The sequence below is a fragment of the Zootermopsis nevadensis genome, unplaced genomic scaffold (genome assembly GCF_977971745.1).
Source record: "Zootermopsis nevadensis isolate Lab colony 2312 unplaced genomic scaffold, Znev_1.0 Znev_ptg000020l, whole genome shotgun sequence".
Classification (NCBI taxonomy): domain Eukaryota; kingdom Metazoa; phylum Arthropoda; class Insecta; order Blattodea; family Termopsidae; genus Zootermopsis; species Zootermopsis nevadensis.
Genome location: NW_028259152.1, coordinates 6,461,303 through 6,480,668, shown reverse-complemented (window position 1 = coordinate 6,480,668; position 19,366 = coordinate 6,461,303). Strand labels below are relative to the sequence as shown.

General features: G+C 33.6%; 1 protein-coding gene across 3 annotated transcripts; it reads right to left on the bottom strand.

The window, feature by feature from the left end:
• Nucleotides 1–100: 100 nt before the first annotated feature.
• Nucleotides 101–17,799, bottom strand: RhoGAP68F (Rho GTPase activating protein at 68F). Of its 3 annotated transcripts, XM_022059643.2 has the most exons (10): nucleotides 17,526–17,799; nucleotides 17,109–17,219; nucleotides 12,532–12,826; nucleotides 11,547–11,765; nucleotides 11,113–11,211; nucleotides 10,314–10,510; nucleotides 9,198–9,398; nucleotides 7,471–7,577; nucleotides 6,320–6,503; nucleotides 101–3,201 (listed from the first exon to the last, which is right to left on the bottom strand). In XM_022059643.2, exons 1-9 carry the CDS (start codon nucleotides 17,572–17,574, stop codon nucleotides 6,333–6,335), a joined length of 1,449 nt encoding a protein of 482 aa, XP_021915335.1. In that variant the 5' UTR covers nucleotides 17,575–17,799; the 3' UTR covers nucleotides 101–3,201; nucleotides 6,320–6,332. The 3 variants fall into 3 exon arrangements, with proteins under 3 accessions (XP_021915335.1, XP_021915334.1, XP_021915337.1); XM_022059642.2 differs by having other exon boundaries at nucleotides 101–6,503; XM_022059645.2 differs by lacking the exon at nucleotides 17,109–17,219 and having other exon boundaries at nucleotides 101–6,503; nucleotides 17,526–17,798.
• Between the last annotated feature and the right edge of the window lie 1,567 nt (nucleotides 17,800–19,366).

Here is a 19,366-nt window from a genome sequence, read left to right as displayed (position 1 = left end):
AGAAGCTCATGGGAGTTGCCAATGAGCGCTATAACAAAATAGTGCTAAATGGGGCAGCGTTAACCGGGGTATTACTGTATACAGAAAATACAACAAAATATCTTATTCAGTTAATTTACAATTTATTTAAAATAGATAGCAACAAAAATATTAACATAAAAATGGAATGAAACTGTTCACATAATATGTTCATAGTAAAGCAAATTTGACTGAAGACATTCATTACATTGAAAAGAAATATAATTACATGCCTAATATTATTCTATATGCACAAATAAATCTGTAAACATACAATGATTGCAGTACACTGGTTTTTGCAGAACAAGTCTTGCCATTGCAACAGAATGAATTGATGTTTCACCAATTCCTTTAAAGAACATGATGAAAACCAAAATATCTTCAGTTCAGGAAATTAAATAATGTACATTAAAAAACAAAATTATTTCTATATTGTTTTCTAGTGGAGTAGAATCAGCAGGACATTATATTATTCAGCTGGAACAGAAACTCTGGATAAGAAATAACTTTCAGCAGTTCCCATTATTTTTATTCTTAATACAGAAGATTCAGCAGTTATCACCAAGTATGAAAGCAATAGTTTCAAAATTATTGTATTTGACAAGTGTAACCAGACATCCTACATTTATTGAGATTCTGCCTTTACCCCTTTTTAAATGTCATATTCTGACAAACAATAGACATCAGTTGTCCCATAAGTAATGATTTATTTTTTCTGAATGAAACACTTATTATGATAGGAAATGTTATCAGAAATCTAGTCAATTAAATCATGAGAGTTCTGAATTCAAAAATATTCTTTCATTGCAAAGTACTACTGCATCACAACCATTTTAAGCCAGTCAGTCTAATATTACTATTACATGATTGAAAAGTATATGTGAAATAACAAAAATGGGTTTCTTTAATGTTATTATGAAATGCATACAATGAAACTAAAACAAATAACAACTTGCACATAGTTTAATAAGTGAGTGGCATTTTATTATTTTCAAAATCCGGTCAAACTAACTCAGTACAAGCTGAAAACAATGTTCAAAAAGCAATATTTTGTGGTCTTCCATTTTCATGACATATTAAACTTCATACCCCACATACTACCTACCCTCTACACCAAATTATAATTGCTATGTTGAAATCCTTTTTCACAGCCACTGACAGAATGATGGTGATTGTCACCTTTGAGACACAGACAAACTATGGATACATGACAGAAGTTATGATACTAGTGAATCATAAGAATATATGAAGAGCAATACATTATACAAGAACAATGCAGTATACTGTAGTCCTGTGACTAGTTTGCTGTAACTCCCCACCTCATTGCAGACCTACCTGTATACTGCCTTTGCAATCCATTTTGAATGAATCAAAGATCATAATGATTATTATTATTATTATATTAATTTCTGTTTACTGATTTATTATAATAAGTTCAAAACAAATGAAAATATTAATAACAAGTTCTAATGACCTGCTAGGAGTATATCCAAATTGTTATATTACTACTATTGCAAAATACAGTGAAATGTCCCAGGTCACCTACTATAGATACAAACAATAAGTAGAAAATAAAAAAAAATACACTTAAAATTTTTTATTAAAAAAGTCTGCAATACTTTACCTCCACTTGTACTTCATGTGAATTAAAGCAGTACTGTCTCTATCCAGATAATTTGAGTATCTTTTCATACTTACCACTTGAAATATCAAGGGTCATATGCAATTCATGTTTTGAGAAGATATCTTACTAGAATAAACATGTTATATCATCAGCAGTACTATGCATTCAGTGTATTTAAACTTTTAATGCAGTTCCACTAGCAGTAATACAAAACAGAAATGAGGCTGATGCTATGGACTACCATAGCCAGTTTATGTATAATAGTATAGTAAGTCACGGTAAGCACTTAATTACATCATAACATATTCAGTCAAAGATAATCAGAATAAGGAAGGCAAATGCAGTCATACTGATGAATGTGCATGGTCAGTGTTGTCATAAACACTAAATAATTTTGAATATGTAGCAGATTCCATACCAGTATTGAAAAAAAATGGTCTTCAAAGGGATGCAAATAATTTATGATAATAAATGTGGAAACAAATATTACCACAGCATGTATACTAGAAATTATTCTCTGTTGAGTTTTACAACTTTTCAAATTATTAAGCTTCTTAACTGAGTAATCAAACAATCATAACGTTATTGACGTCTAAGCTGACCTAACACTGATAATTTTAACATTGCATGCAAGATAATGTCTTCCTACATGCAAGCTGTAACTGCTACATGTTTAATATTACTCTTCAGATTTTAATTAAAATATGACCAGTGAAAATGGAAGATATGTATTCCATTTGTGTACTAGTCTTAAACAAGCAACTGTTGTTACTAATTAATGAATTTAAGGACTTGTAATTCTTGCATAACTGCTATTAATATTCCAATATTTGTATGGATGAAATCATATCTCCTGATGTGCTGTAAATTACAAACCTAAAACGGTTAATTTTACAAAAAAGACTGTCATAATTCTTGCAGTCAAAAAAATTAAGTGAATTTTATACATGAAAATAAATGTGAAATCAGAATTATAATATACTATATTGAAAATGAAACTCAAAAACAATTTGTTTAGGTTTTAATTTTACATACAGGCCAAATTTCACTTGCTTTCCTGACTGTGCACGTAATGGATAGTAATAGACGGAAGTACAAAAATTTAGAAAAAAAAATTGTGTCTGAATTCTTTATTTATGTACCATTCATCCACAGGAAAATGCATATTGTGTGGAGAATGATTCCATCATGATCAGATTAGAAAAAATGTCTCTAGTAGTTATGGCAGCTAAATGTGATTGTTGCATAGAGAATCTAATGGTGATGTATTCATTTTGAGAATTATGTAATATCACAATCTATTCTGTGGAACTGCCACAGACCTGCCTGAAGACAATGCAAATAGGGAGCAGATGCAAAATAGAGAACATTCAGATTAATCAGTCACAACCAAGATGTGCCTCCTGAATGCCAGTCAGATATGACAATGCAGAACAAACCTATTCAATATTTTAGCCAAATAATACTGTCAGTATCTTCCTGACTGAAGTTGTCCACAGTTGTAAAAATTCCTGTCAGCAATGTGAAGCCATTATGTCCATGATATTGCATGATGTCACCTTGCAGAATATTAAAAATTCATAATTAAGCAAAGCACAAAATAAGAATGAAATACAGACTAGCAAAACAAGTGAAAGTGATTGTTAGGTGGAAGAAATATTCCTATTTTACCATCAATATTAAAGGGACCTAATGTTGCTGAATACTGATACTGATTTTTCTAAGTCTCAGCATCCACATGTTCACACAAGCTGATATCAAATCCAACGTTCCAGAGTTGAGTTAATATCAAATGCAGACTTGCAAAGCTTCAAAAAAGCAGTGTACATATACCACAATGATCTGAAAATTATATGCTGATTCAGTGACGAACAAAATATTGGTCATGGGCCCATTTGTAAATTAAAAGTTAGCTGTGGGCATGTTTATGAACTAAGCATTTGCCATGAAAGTGCATTATAGCTAATACTTCATATAAGATGTGAAAGAATGCACACATTTCTGTCATTTATGTGTTACTGCTTGGCAGTGCTACTAAATGCTAGCAATCAACGTCTCAATTATAAATTTGGCAATATGAACCATTTATGTTTTGGCTGGTAAGTCAGGAGTTATTTCCTTCCTCAATCTCTAACTTACAGTTTATAAAAATTTTCAGTTAATAACTGCACTGAATCGAAACAGTCTACGAGAAATCACCTGTACCTGGATTTTCATTTTAATTCATCTTACAATTTTGGACTCATACTGTTTTTACATTATGGGAAATTAAATTAGTGACCTTGAATACAAAAGATCTACAAGCATAACAACACCAAACATTTTCTTTTCTAAGTTTGTATAGTATAGAGCTACTGCTTCTCCAACAACCAATTAATTCTTTCTGTAACTTTCAACTCCAAGTAAATGTAGCACACACAAAATAATTTAAAATGATTTTCTTACCTTAAAATGCTGCAATTGCAAACACATACATATATAAAAAATAAATGGAACATTCAACATGGCAGCAATACATTAGGTGACAACTACCATCAGGACTGTATTATTACACAAACATGTTTTACTCAAACATTACAATATTCCTCCATTTTATGTTCAAACAGTGGAAGTGTGCATTCACAATCTTAACAACTATGCAAAGAAATACATTAAAGATCATCTGCATTCCAATTACAAAGAGAAAGAAAATTGTATTTTCTTTTTATAATGTAATATAGAACTCAGTGGTCATGGTAACTATGGACAAAACAGAAGGAATGTGAGATATTTACTCTAATCCTACTCCATTTTATACATTACAGAACTTGTGACTTCACTCTCTAAGCTTTGCATTGCTTACAGTAGAAACTTGTTTGTCCATTACAACTCACATATGCCCAACAGTATTTGAGGTTCTCATGGTGATGAATATAAAGATGAAGATTTCTGTCTTCTGGGTTGTTGTACTGTGTAGTCTGGTCGATGTTTACCAACGTTTCAGAGGTCATACTGAAACGTTGGTAAACATCGACCAGACTACACAGCGCAACAACCCAGAACACAGAAATCTTCATACTCACCGCTGTAAAAACCTCAAATCTTACAGAGTATAAAGATGACTGTCTTTTGTCAGCTCATGTTATAGACAGCAGCATATTAAATGTATTAAGATACTTAACACATCCTCCCACCCCCCAAATCAATACATCTATTACTTATAGACAGCAGAAAAATGGGGAGAAAAAACTACTGTCATAAAATTCTTCTGTCGAAATATAGTATTTTCATCATGCAATTCTGGATGCAGTGTCCTGAGATAGGGGATTTTCAGGTAATATGAAAAAAAAGCATTTCATTCCCTCACTATGAGTAAACTGTAGCTGTAAGCTGGTTTATGATCCTATCCAGATGTTTATGGATGTTAGCCGTCTACGAGCTGACATCTTGTAAGTCACTCAATCCATTGGAGATTCACCAGCCACAGTGTTTTTATAAAATGAAGAGAACCAATATTTGTGCATTTATACTGATCTATGTTGCAAGCAAGAGTGTTCTTAATTACACTGAATGATCAATTATCAAACAAAGCATGGGAATATTATGCACACTAAGAACTACTGTGCTTGTTCACATTAGAAAAGATTTACAGGTGCAGTAAGTCTAAAACATTCAGTTACAAAAGTTGGAGTAAGGAAATTATAACTTCTAGCGCTGCTCTTTCAAATTCTTTTAGACCTAACCTAAAGTAGAACAGCAAACAATTAAAAAAATAATGTTGACAATAACACTTAGTGCACCAATAAAAATAAAATAATAACTTATTTTCAGAAGTCCTGATACTGCATACGAAAGGGCTAAAAGCACAATTCAACATATTTATAGCATTAGTTTAGTTCAACAATACATCAATACTGAATACTATAATCTGAATAGAATTCCAAAAAATGCAGCAAATTAAAGCAAAGCATGAGAATACACAGCTTATCTGTAGACCTAATGGAGAAACAATGCTACCTGTACTGTAACAAAATATCCAGATTATCCATCTTTCTCATGACTAATTTCTGGAACAGTTAATCAAGTTTCTACTGTATTTGTAAACTGATTTAATATATTTCAGTGTAGCCTCAATGACATTAAATTATTCCAGTCACAATAACACATCAACACTTCAAGATATGTTATTTTACCAATGAAAGAAAAAATAGCAACTTTGTAAATGGCTGCAGAATATGTTTCAATTATGTACAAATCAAGTCATTAAATGTGTTATAATTTTCTGTATAATGATTAATTACAAATACATAAATTTGTGAAGTAATAGTTCATAACCTTTTCCCCTAGCAATTCTTTGGCATTAATAATCTGCTATACAACTAGACTTTTTAATAATTCATTATACAAAATTCCTTGCTAAAATATCCATGCCATATTTTTCCAACATGAATTTCACCCTGTACATCACACTTTTGCTGCAACCAGCAAGAAACATTAGTCCCTGCCATCATTCACTCAATAATTATCTTGAGGTAAGACTCTCTTTTGGTATATAAATTAAAAATTTAGTTGACTGCAGTCACTTTGTTATTATAGTATTAGTACAAAGTGACTTTTAGATCTTCAGTTAATCAACTGTTATTACCAGTAATGATTCAAAATACCAGCACAGAAACACAGGAAGAGAGTTAGACATACCTTCATCAACCAGTTAAATGATAAAGATCTGGTCCTGATGTGTTAAAACAAAGTCAGTGAACATATTAATAGGGCCAATGGCAGATAATGAAAGTTGACCAGTTTGTGCCCATACCAGATTAGGACCAAATACAACAGCAAGGTTGGATGAAGTCATTTTGTTCAAATCACTTCGGTCCATTACCTAAAACAGAAGAGAAAGAGATAATTTTTCTTATACCTCCAGAACACTTCCTTCAACAAATACTCTCAATTTCTCTTCATTTCCTGTCTGAGGAAACAACATGGACAGAACAGTTCTTTCTAAATCGGATCCAGATATGAGCAACCTCAACAAGGCAGTAATATTTAAGGTTAATATAGGACACCTATAATAACCATGGATATAGCAGAAGGGCTGTTAAATTCAACATGCCAATGCATGATTTGTGAAAAGTACTGGTGAACTATATTATTCTTCATCCATTGAAGAATTAATCTGATATAAGAACAGGGGCTGTCTTAAAGACAGCATAATTTATGACAAGCTTACTACTTCAGGAGATCCCTGCAATGGTACGCAGCTAAAATATTAGCTGAAGAAATAACTACTGCAGATCAAGTTTCTATGTAACTAAGTTTATGTAAAGTAAGGTGAAGGATATTAAATTGCAGATTATTTGTGGCCCTTATGTAACAAATGTTTCTATAAGAAAACAGATTGAAAAATTATATTAATCAATGAACAGTTCAGCCTTAATTTACTAAAAATTATAATTGAATGGCAGTTATGATATAAACATATTACATCTTGCTTGGGTATATGTTTGTTATACAGAACATGTTAGTATGCTTATTCTTAAATTAAAGTCCCAAAAATATTAAAAAACTATAAAAATCAGGCCATGCCATCCCAAACAGATTGTATTTTATACTATCTGGTAACCGACTGTAAAGCCCATGCCCTATTTTAAGATTTGTTTTAACACTACCCTCCTCTCCATGCCTATGTGTAAGCTCTCTTTTTCCTTCAGGTGTGCTACATGCCCCACTCATCTCATCCTCCTTTGTATTTATATTAATTAATTAATTAATAATAAGAATGATTAAGAGTACACTTTATACGACTTGCCTATTTAACACTACATACAGTACTTGAATCACATACTAACCTTTGAAAGAAACTGTACAATATATTTCAAAATCTGGTAATTATCTTCTGGAAGCTTTTCTAATATTAATATCTTAACTTGACGTGGTCGCTCTTCTTTTGACATACCTGAAAAGGTTTATAAAAATTTCAGACTCAAGATCAGTATAAGAATGCACATACAGTAAACACAATGAGTACAAATCATGAGATTTTAATTCAGTTGCCAGTAAAAAGAATCACAGAAGCATCTATTTCCAAAATGTCAATATTTTATAAAATCTACTTCATCTGTTGGTGGTGTTTTGATCTTAATCTGTAATTGGCATGAAAACAAAGCTTTGGAGCAATGATAATATATTCCTTAATGAGCCATTGCAGTCAGCAGTCACAAAAGTAAATAACTTTTCAGCTTCCTATACCAATAGTACCATATATAAAATAACGCATTATAGATGCATAATATTTACAGAAGGCAAGCAAGTTATTAGGTGAGGAACATATTTTACTGCTAACAAGTTGGTCCTAAATCTAGATAAAACAACTATAATAAAATTTATAACAAATAATTGACCACAATACACCTAAGTATTAATTATAATGGAAAAGTACAGTAGATTCCAGTTAATTGGGCCATTGGTAAATCGGGGCAGCCATTTATTTCAGACAAATCTTAAAGAACAAATCTTTTTAACTCTTTACGCGGAACTTCGTATAATTGGGCACCAGCTTAATTGGGACAAAGTGTTCTAGTCCCGATGTGTCCCAATTAACTGGAATCCACTGTATATAGAAGGGTAAGTTAATACAAAATTCTTGCGAGTGCAAATTAATAACCACCTAAATTGGACAAATCATCGATAAATTGTTTCCTATGTAAAGTGGAGCATGTCACACTTAGATCTACATTGGATGTCAACAACGATGACATGCTTAAATCAATTTATTTTTGCTTCTTTCACTCTATAATGAAATATGGAATAATTTGTTGGTATAATTCATCTAACAGAAAAACAATATTCACTTCAGAAAAGAAAACTGTCAGATTAGTGGCCGGTGTCACACTTAGAAATTCATGTAGAAGTCCAAGAGATTAGAAATCTTAGCTCTTACATGTGAATACATATTTTCATTAATAAACTTCATAGTGTCACCACAAGGAATAAGTATCAGCTTCATGGGCAAATTACTACTCTCATGTTTTCAGAAGATGGCATCAAATTTTCAACAGTCTACCATCTAGTCTCAAGTCTTATAAATAAAAAGGCACAATTTAAAGTAGCATTAAAAAGATACTTAACTACACAATCCTTATATTCTGTTAAATTTCTAATGTTTACAAATAACTCATAACATTCATCACGGTTTCTTGTCTTTATACACTATACATTTTTCTGTTGTATGTAAAGGGTGGATTTACTTGTAATATATCACTACTTCATGTAAAACTTGCTTATTCTAAGCTAAATCTTTATAATAAGTTGAACTGTACCTGATAAATATCTACTGTATTATTATGACTTATTCCACATCTTACTGTCATGTTACTTACTTATGGATCCATGGAATATGATAAATATGTACAGTCCCTACAGGCAAATAGAGATAAATTCCTTTCATGTCCTTTCTAATCCATTATTCACATTTGACACTACGCAGCAGGTGCTACTGACAGCATCAAATTCACCACAAATAAATAAATACACCTTTAATGTTTGGACATGATGAAATAACATACATATGACTTACTTTGAAATTGTGTTATTTCATCATAAAGGTCAAAGGTCATAAGTGGTTCCTCTAGCTCACGTAAGAACGTCTTCAGAAGAACAGCTGCAAGATGAACATCACCATGAAAGTCCACTGTTTGACCCTGATTATATTTTGACTGCAGGTCTTTCACAAGCTGGACACTAGCTGATCTCCGAAACAAGCCCTCTGTTTCCAGAGCTGGAGCAAGAAAAAAATTGATCTAACTTGCAAGTTCAGAATTTCTATATGAGTGAGACTTATACATGGAACAAATATGCAGATTAAATAAAAGAATATTAACTGCATTTTGAGTAGGATAATCACCTCAAAAAAAAACTACTCTCATATTTAAGCTGCTGAATATGAATTTATAAATGCCTCCATTATAAAATGTGTTTAACATCATAATACACTGATATTATTTTACAGATACATATGATAACCCTAATAACAAACCTCTAATGGTCTATGTTTAATCATACTGAGAAAAAGTCAAAGCAGCAATTCAAAATTTCTATATCACACCAAACAGAAGAATAAGGGCCATGTGAAACTTCATACTGATCTGATATGTATTTACTATGAACCATCGGTAACCAATTAATTAATTAACTGACTGACTGACTGACTAACACCATGGTAATACAATTCAAAGGTTCAACATAACTAATATCAAAGCCTGCCATTAGACATGATCTTGAGACAGTTCCAGCCACTTCTAATCCAAACAACCTATCTTCTTTTGAGATCCATCTTAATATTAACCTCTTCCTCAGTCTTTCAAGTGGCCATTTTCCAACAGACTTCCCATCAAACATCTGCATGCATTCCCTGATTTAGCCACATTATTTGGTTTACTATATACTTCTTAACAGTCTGAAAATCGTAGGAACTGCAGTTATAACAGATTAACTGTGACATGCATTCATGTGGAGCTGAAACATGTATGCATATACTAAAAAAGTGCAGTGACAAAGCACTCACAAAAAAATTATTGGTGAGCACTATGGAAAATACTGCCTTTCAAACTGAAAGAAAAGGGTCTAGAATATGAGTTATGCACGTGTGTGTGCCCGCGCACACGCGCACGCACACACACACTTACTCACTCACCATCTGGCTGACTCAGAAATTCCACACACTGTCTTACTACTGGTGGAATCACTTCCCCATTATTGTTATCTTTAATAAACTGAAGTGATACACCAAACTGCTGTGTTTGTAGAGGAGTGTGAAATTTGGCATTTTGTTGAGGTGCTGATGGTGGTTGTACCACTCGGCTGTTTTTCTGTAACAGTCGCTCGTCATGCCTGCAAAACATATATTAAGAAAACTCACTGATATAAATATAATATAATAAAGAAAAAAGAAGCAGGATCACATTTCTGTTCTTAACCATTTGAATCAACTGACTTGCACAAACATCAATACCAGAATATATCAGCTTTTGATTCTTTTCCATAATACAAAGTATTTCTGCTTAACCAGCATAAACAGGACCATGTTATATTTATTTATTTCCGTGTCTGGCAACGCCCAATGGACATTCCGGTGTTAGTGAGAGTAGTAACTCTACACAATTTATACTCAAACAGAAGTGTAAGAATGTCCAAAATTTTTTTACAGGCCCACCTGCAAAAGTTCTGTCGATGTTAATTCACAGAATGAGGTAAGTTCAACAAATTTATGGAAACTGTCCTGACTTACTGACTCAATGAGGGCTTTGTAAGTTCAGAGAACAAATGTAAGATTCTTTCATGGTTTTACTCAGTCATTCAATGCAAATACTAATATCATACCTTAAAATGCACCATGACCTCCTTCATTCAACATCCTTCCTTATTCATTACTCATAACTATTATCCCATTCAACAAGCAGCTTGTCAAACACAGCACAATAAAACATACTCACTCCAGAACAGGCTGTGGTATGCTGATCTGATCTAAGTGAAGATGTTGTTTCAATTCATGAAGATAATTGACATACATAACCTTTCGACCAAATTTTGCGCTGAAAAAAATAATAAAGATAAAATCTACTCTAAGGCATGCCCTATGAACACCAACACACAAATGTATCAATGACTAAATTATATTGTAAATCCTTTCCAGTCTATATTGTACCTAAAATACATGAAGAGTAAATATTTCTGAAATATACATACAAATATATCACAAATATGGACTAATGCTGATACAAACTCTTCAGTCACAGAGAACTACACAAGAACTTGGAGAAATTCATGTGTTTCTTACTAATTAAAGAGGTCTACTTTTTGTACACTGAGTGAAAATAAAAAAATCAATATTAAAATATTATAAGTCTTTAGTTTGATAATAACACACCTGATGGCTGCTCTGAAGATTTGCCATATCACTCTTATAAAATTGGTTGGATGGACTAGATACAATGCTTTAAGATTCTTCTTGTACTTGCGATCAAATGCTCGGTATGCTTGCCATAGCCAGGATAATGGAGGCTTGTTCTTGCTTGTCAGGCCATAATGAAAGTATACAAGGCTGTAGTCTTCCTCAACAAACTTATCCAATGTATACATCAAGTACCTACAACATACAACATACTGGCATCTTTACATCATAAAACGAAGGTGGGAACCAATACTTCTCAATACGTAATTTTCAAATGCATTTTGTGTTTTAGCATTCTTTGTTGTTCTGGAATTAATTTCCTGGAAGATGTAAGGCTATCTATAACTTGCAGACCCTATAAACAGTAAGGTTTCTACTCCACAACAGAATCACCTCAACTAGTTTTACATGTCTATGAAATTAATGAGAATATGGTACAATACTTCTCTCCCAATTGAACCATAAACATTCCTGATGCACAGATGAAGTATTGTGCCACTATATTCCATGATCTTCTCCAATATCTGATGAAGGCAGAATATCTGTTCAGTAACTGATCTATGTCAATATCCAGACTGATAATCCCCAATAGTGTTAAATATACACTTTATAAAAATGCATAAATAAATCCAAATAACAGATCTTAAAGATATATATTTAATTCAACCTGTCCATTTTTTGTATGATGGGCTGTTTCTGGGAAATCTGACAGTGTATGATTTAAATCTCATGTTAAGTACAAGACTCATGTAAGTTTTTCAAAGAACAGATACTTCACTTTCAAATGAGACAGTGATTTCTTTTTCCATGGCAGACCATTTTTATAAAACCTCACATAAGTCATGCATCCAGAGCTTTGGTTATGAAATGTTGGAACAAAAAGAAAACCATAAAAATGTGATGAATCACAGCATATAAACTAACCCTTTATTGTTTTATTAAAAATATATAAACTATTTACCTTAATAAAAGTGCATGATCCAATTCTTTGTTCCCAGGCAGCTTACAAGCTGAAACAACAATCACTTTACGACCATATGTGTCATCTCCCACAACTTCCACAATTCCATATTTGGCAACTTCTGAGAAATCTTCCTCTGTTTCATCATCCATAAAAGCGTAAGATAGACTATCAACCCCTGTGGCAATTACCGGAGCATTAACCAACTCCTCCTCAAAGTTCTCTTCAATTGTGCCATCTGATACAGGAGACTCAAGGTAATCCAGACCACTAGCTTCAATTTTCTCTTCCATATCTACAAGAAATTAAATATGAAAGTATTCTGGCCACCCAGTGAGTCCATTAGTTCCTTTAACAATGCATTTACTTTATTTTATATAACAGAAAAGCTGGTAAGTGTATATACAAAATAAAAAACTAGGTTAACTAGAATTGTTTTATTTCTAAACAGCTACAAATAATAATGTTATTATCATTTTTGTGCAGAAAACACACTAAAAATGTTTTGCATCAATCTCACCAATTGACCTTGACAACCATTTTACTGCTAAAAAATTACTCAAACATTATTAGTCTCAACAAATCAATCTAAAATAACGGCTTAACAAAGGCAAAACATTAAGGACCCTTATGAGAAGAAGGCAGAAAATTCAGACTGAATAAAAGCATCCTCAAAAATCTTCTGTAACTTTGTTACTACGAGGCGCGTCCACAAAGTAAGTTTCCCACTCGTCCCACAGCTAGCAAACCTTATATTGCGCGAAGCGACTGTGCGTACGTGATAGAGCAATGACGTAGCATGGCGCATGCACTAACGGTACTTCCCGCGTTCTCACAGTAGCATCGTTGCAGCTGTTGAAGATGGAGGTTCTTATTCCAGCTCCCGCCGACTGTGAAGTGCGGTCAGTGATAACGCTAGACCGCACACGGCTCGACGGACAGCAAGTCTCCTGCAGGAGTTCAGCTGGGAGGTGTTTAATCATTCACCCTACAGCCCGGACCTCGCTCCCAGTGAGTTCCATCTTTTCCTACACCTCAAGAAATTCCTGTCCGGTCAGCGTCAGCGTTCCAATCCCAGGCGGTAGACTTCTACGACACAGGTATTCAAAAGTTGGTCCCACGGTATGACAAATGTCTCAATTCCGGTGGCGAATATGTTGAAAAATAGCTGGACACTTGCTGTATCTGTTGCAATAAATATTTCCATGAAATTGTGTTTTGTTTCTGTAAACGGCCCCAGGGAAACTTACTTTGTGGACGAGCCTCGTATAAGAAATACATTCTGTGCAAGATAAACTCAAATTATTTGCATACAAAACCATGAACAGACTATTTTACAGACTATTTTCGAGCATCCCACTAATCAGTAAAAATTTCATGTGGAAAAGTCACATGCCCCATATATCATGGTGGCCCAAAAAGATTAGGACTGCTATCAGATTCAATAAATCTAGACTCAAATTAAAACTTACCCTGGTTAAGGCATGCATTCCTGAGGTTCTGTAAAAGGTCTAATTTACATACTGAAGTTTTCTTAGAAGACAGAGAAAACTTCCCTTCAGATTTTTTTATTAAATTGTGCGAGGATAGCTTTATGGTTCCCCAGAAAAATAAAAGTCATTGTGAAGGGTCATTAAAGTGATAAGTTCAAATTCTGGGGCAACTTTTTTCGAGATTTTTACATATTATTTTTGTTTAGTGGTAGATCAGAAAGAAAAATAATGAATAATAAAACGTTTTCTGTTGCCAGCATAAACCAGCCAAAGTGAATAACTGTTCAATTATAAGTATCATACTTAAGATTCTTACAATTATACATGAGGTTTCCACAAAGGTGAAAATGTGGATCATGGTCTTCAGGGTTGTGAAATGATACACATCTACAGTTTTCTTCATAAAACCAATGAATATTCCAGATAAATTCTGAATTTCCATCATATATATATACTCACACCTCCATGGCTTTTTACCTCAGCGAAGCGTGTTCACTTTAAACTCTGATCAGTCATACAAAGTTTCAAAAAATATGTATATTTCCTGAAACACCTCCTTATTATAATTCTAACTATTGAAAGAACAAATCAATGCAATTAAACTCTGGATAATTGGAAGGATGACTATATGTAACTGTTTCGCTTAAAAAGATGAACACAAATGCATGAAGTTTAATTGTAACTCAGAAACTTGCTTTTAGTTAAGAGTTGGCATCTCCTAACTATTATTTGTGGAGAAATAAGACTTGGAAAAGAACCTTCAGATCTTCCAATATATTTCATCTACTGGACGCATTTCATTACATTTAAAAAATCAAGGTCACAAATGACATTATTTTCAATAAAAATGTTAAAATCCTTTGCACACATCTGGACTTAACCTAAACCTCATGGGATACATCCAGAATATCTTCATTACTACCACACACTCAAGAATGTGATGCCAATTAAATTATCCTTCTAAATCAATTTGGTCATGGGAGAAAATTTGGCATCAAATAAACAGAATACAACCTCATGGTCATGGAAGAAGAGGCACCACATACCTTATGTCCCCCCATCACCAAATCATTTATACAGTCACAGCCTTTTATGTAACAATTATTCACATACATATAGTACTTACCAATACTGTTGAATTTTCCACTGTTTCTGGTCAGCTTTTAATTCTACACAAGTGCCCCTTTTTGGTCAGATTAGGTAAGATAAATTCAGGAAGACACATACCAAGTATATATTTGCAAACAACATACAGAACACATCTTCCCCGTCTTTCTATGTTTGCGTTTGGGGATCAATCCACATAAATTGGTCCAGATACAGAGGGAGCCATGGGTATACTGAATATATTATAGTCATGGACAGCCAACAAGCAGTGGTCCTCAAACTGGATGGAGGGTAACAACTTCTCACCTCAAAAAAAGTGTATTAATATTTTACAGAGGGTCTCATTGTGGGCTCTTGTGAACAATGTAATTAACAGTAAGGCTTCAGGTTCTCATGGCAGTAAGTATGAAGAAGACTGTCTTCTGGGATGCTATGATATGTAGTCTGGCAGACATTTACCGGCATTTCAGAGGTACTTACTGCCTTCATCATAAGGAATGTAATCACCCTGATGATGGCGGCAGTACGCACCTCTGAAATGTCGGTAAACTTCAACCAGACTATATGGCATAACATCCTAGAAGACAGTAATCTTCAATGTAATGAACCTTCAGGTTCCATAAAGGCGAGGAATTTCCTGACCAGCTTACAATTATCAGCATCTCAGACAGGAATCTCCTCCATTGAGTCAGTTTATGACTAGACTTGTCTCTTTGATGCCTAATTTTGGTATTGGAAGGCTGCGTTTAAATTCCATTTGGTAAAGTTCAGAGCATGGAATTTGGACATTTTTAACCATATTAGGGCTGATTTCTGACATGAGATATCATGAAGATTTCTGTCTTTTGGGTTGTTGCGCTGTGTAGTCTGGTCAATGTTTACCAATGTTTCAGAGGTCATACTGCCTCTGTCATCAGGGCGATGAGTATGAAGATTTCTGTTCTCTGGGTTGTTGCGCTGTGTAGTCTGGTCAATGTTTACCAACATTTCAGAGGTCATACTGCCTCCATCATCAGGGCAATGAATATTCATCTCCCTGATGACGGAGGCAGTATGACCTCTGAAATGTTGGTAAACATCGACCAGACTACACAGCGCAACAACCCTGAAGACAGAAATCTTCATACTCACCGCTGTGAAAACCTCAAATCTTACATGAGATATCATGTTATGTTTAGTATGAAAGGTAATACCTCAAATTCTACCAATAACAGGATATTTTATTCTAATTTTAATCTACCCAAAAGTATTATATAAAAGCAAGAAAATATGGAAAAAGACAAGAAGATATTATGAACTGAAAGATTCAGAAGAAGTATTGATAAGAGTAAAATTATGAAATAAGGTCAAAAATAAAGTATGTTACTTCATATTTGACAGTTTAGTTAGCACTCTTAAAAACAATGAGGATGTGATATGTTCCACAGATGTTCAATAAATTCTGAATGCAGTAAAATTCCAGAATTGCATGTGCAAGTAGCTGCTTCTCCATGCTCCTGCAGTGCTCACCAAGCCCCACTAATGTCTCCAATTGTGTGGCAACATAGGTAATATCAATACAGATACCATAAAAGAGAAATATATCATTGCTTTCATTCCCACATGTTGTAAAATAAACTACACGAACTGTATCACATGGACAAACAGGAGTTTAACCACTGAAGTCTGAGTGATGGAAAACAGGGAGGATAAGACAATACAGAAGCAGAGCAGCCAAGGCTGCTGATACTGAAATTTAAATCTGAATTTGTCAGTTACAGAACTTACATACGGTACTGATCCTTCCACAACCACATAATGCCAAGAGCATAGCCTAGTGACCTGCACCAGCAAATCTTCAGGCCTAAGCAATATGCTAGTAATTTTGCATGCACTATAAATACTAGCAAAAAAAAGTCTCAAAAACTCTACATGAACAAATAAGTTAACAAAGTTAAGAGTAGCAATGCAGGGTTAAACAAAGCATGCCACTCTTACCACTGGTGACCGTTGCATGTTGAAGTTCTGTATCATCAAATTCCAAATTAGGTTCGTAGTCATGGTAGTCAGACAAACTGGGATATGGATCCTCATGATCATTATGAGTGGCTGCAGAAAGCAGAAGATATTAAGTATCCCTGACATAAGAAACAAAACATATCTGACGCAATAGAGACACACAACAAACACAGGAATAATCACAAATTGGCATTACCACTGGTACAACAAAAATTTGTCAAACAGAAATATCTGACTGTAAAGTTTTCGTTTGCAAGAGTACAATCGATGAAAAGTTTCGTGCCTTAAAATGTGGAGAAAGTGCTTCAGAAAACGTACACAAACATATAATATTTTACAACCGCACGTCACGAAGACAACTACAGCATTTAACCTTTACGTAGCTCTGAACCCTACCTGTCAAAGCTCGAGATGGACTAAATTTTGGTTGATAATCTGCTTCCATTATCAGAATATTTCACTCAATAGGTTGCCTGTATTTAAACTGAATGCATATTAACTGCATACAACGAATCATTTTCTCATTACTTCCTTTGTTAATAATCTACAATCACGTCACTTGCCACTTTCTACGATGCTATGACTATTCACTAAACGGACGTAACTCCATCTTCGCAAATTGACCCACGTGTAATATGTGCTGCCATCTTATTCTTCAAGGAGAAATAACAGTAAAAGCCGATATTGATGACTCAATCGGCTGTGCTGTCTACCATTTCATTTCACATCATACCAACGAACTGGACATGCTAATTTTTATTTTGCTGTTGTCTGTGTCAAAATACCTTATCTTCTATGGTATTGACAGCAATTTAGGTGCGTTTGAAATACACTAATTACTTTTATCATGTCCGTCTTCCTGGAAACAACACAGATCAAATTATTGGGTTGACTCTGAATTTGGTTAGGCAGAATAATTTTGTTGAGCAATATCAATTTGGTTTAGTAGAATAGAACACAATTAAATGTATGTACGTTTGGTTAATAAAAGGGCACTTTTCTTCATTTCATGGTACAGGCAGTCAGACACTTCATTTTTGAGAGCATAAATAAAACTTTTATGTATTTCTTACCTGTTTCCAAATTCTGATATAACTTGATATGTGGTACTTCTCTTATATGAGTAGAAATGTGCGAGTTTCATTCACTTTAAACATTCTAATTCTTTATGATGAACCTAGCTGAATTGTATGTATATATTTTTAAATTTATAGTCCTAATAGGTGATGATGAGACTGGCTCTTTTTTAATATTACCGTCAGTTTCATTCACATAATTTTATTTAATGTGCCTAAATGGACCTCTACATATATTTTGAAGTCCTTTGACATGTTTTGTTTTGTTTATATGACATGTCCATTGCTTGCTTCAACATTTCATGGAATGTAATAAAGATGTCTGTATTTCTTAAAAGATATTTAAGAATGAGCTGAATTTTGAATCTATATCATGGACATTTAATGCTGAGTCCCAGTTTTCATTTCTTAACATCTTTATTTTCGTCTGACCTGTTTCCTGCGATTATGTTTATTGGACACTGAATCTGCATTTTTTATAACAAGAAGTTGTACATCATGATGAGATAGTCCATTTACCACAAATTCACTAGAAATATGATCTTTCCTGGAACTGTCTGCAAAAACAGTCAATGGCAGTAGTGGAGTAATTTTGAATTCTTGTGGGGAAGTTAACTATTGACATGAGATTGGAAGATGCTAGGAGGGAGCTTAGACATTGTGGTAAGATCATTACTACTAATGTCACCATAAATGAAACATTCTGCTATAGGTTTACAAAGATAATTTAAAATGCTTTTTAACTTGTTTAAGAAAAGTACATCACCACCTGTGAGCTAGTATATACATGTTGGAGAGTTTAGATTCCATATAAAACTTCCATTCCCTTCATCCTTGTTAAGCCCTTTTTATGTAAAGGCCTAAAGAATGCTCCTTGCAGAGTAACTTCAAAATAAATTTAATATAAGAACCGAGTAAGACATGCTTAGAGAACTCAATAAATTATTACATTAAATTGAATACCCTCTTCCCATACAGTTAAGATCAATTAAATACAAGCAACAATTTTTTATCCCTGTATGCAGTGCACTATGCATCAACAACAGAAAGCTTGAGTCTATGTAGCATAGTATTTGCACTGCTGGCTAGCTCTGTCAGTGCAGATATACTTAAACCTGTATTCAATGAAATCAAGGCCAGCATAATTTTCAAATTAAAAAT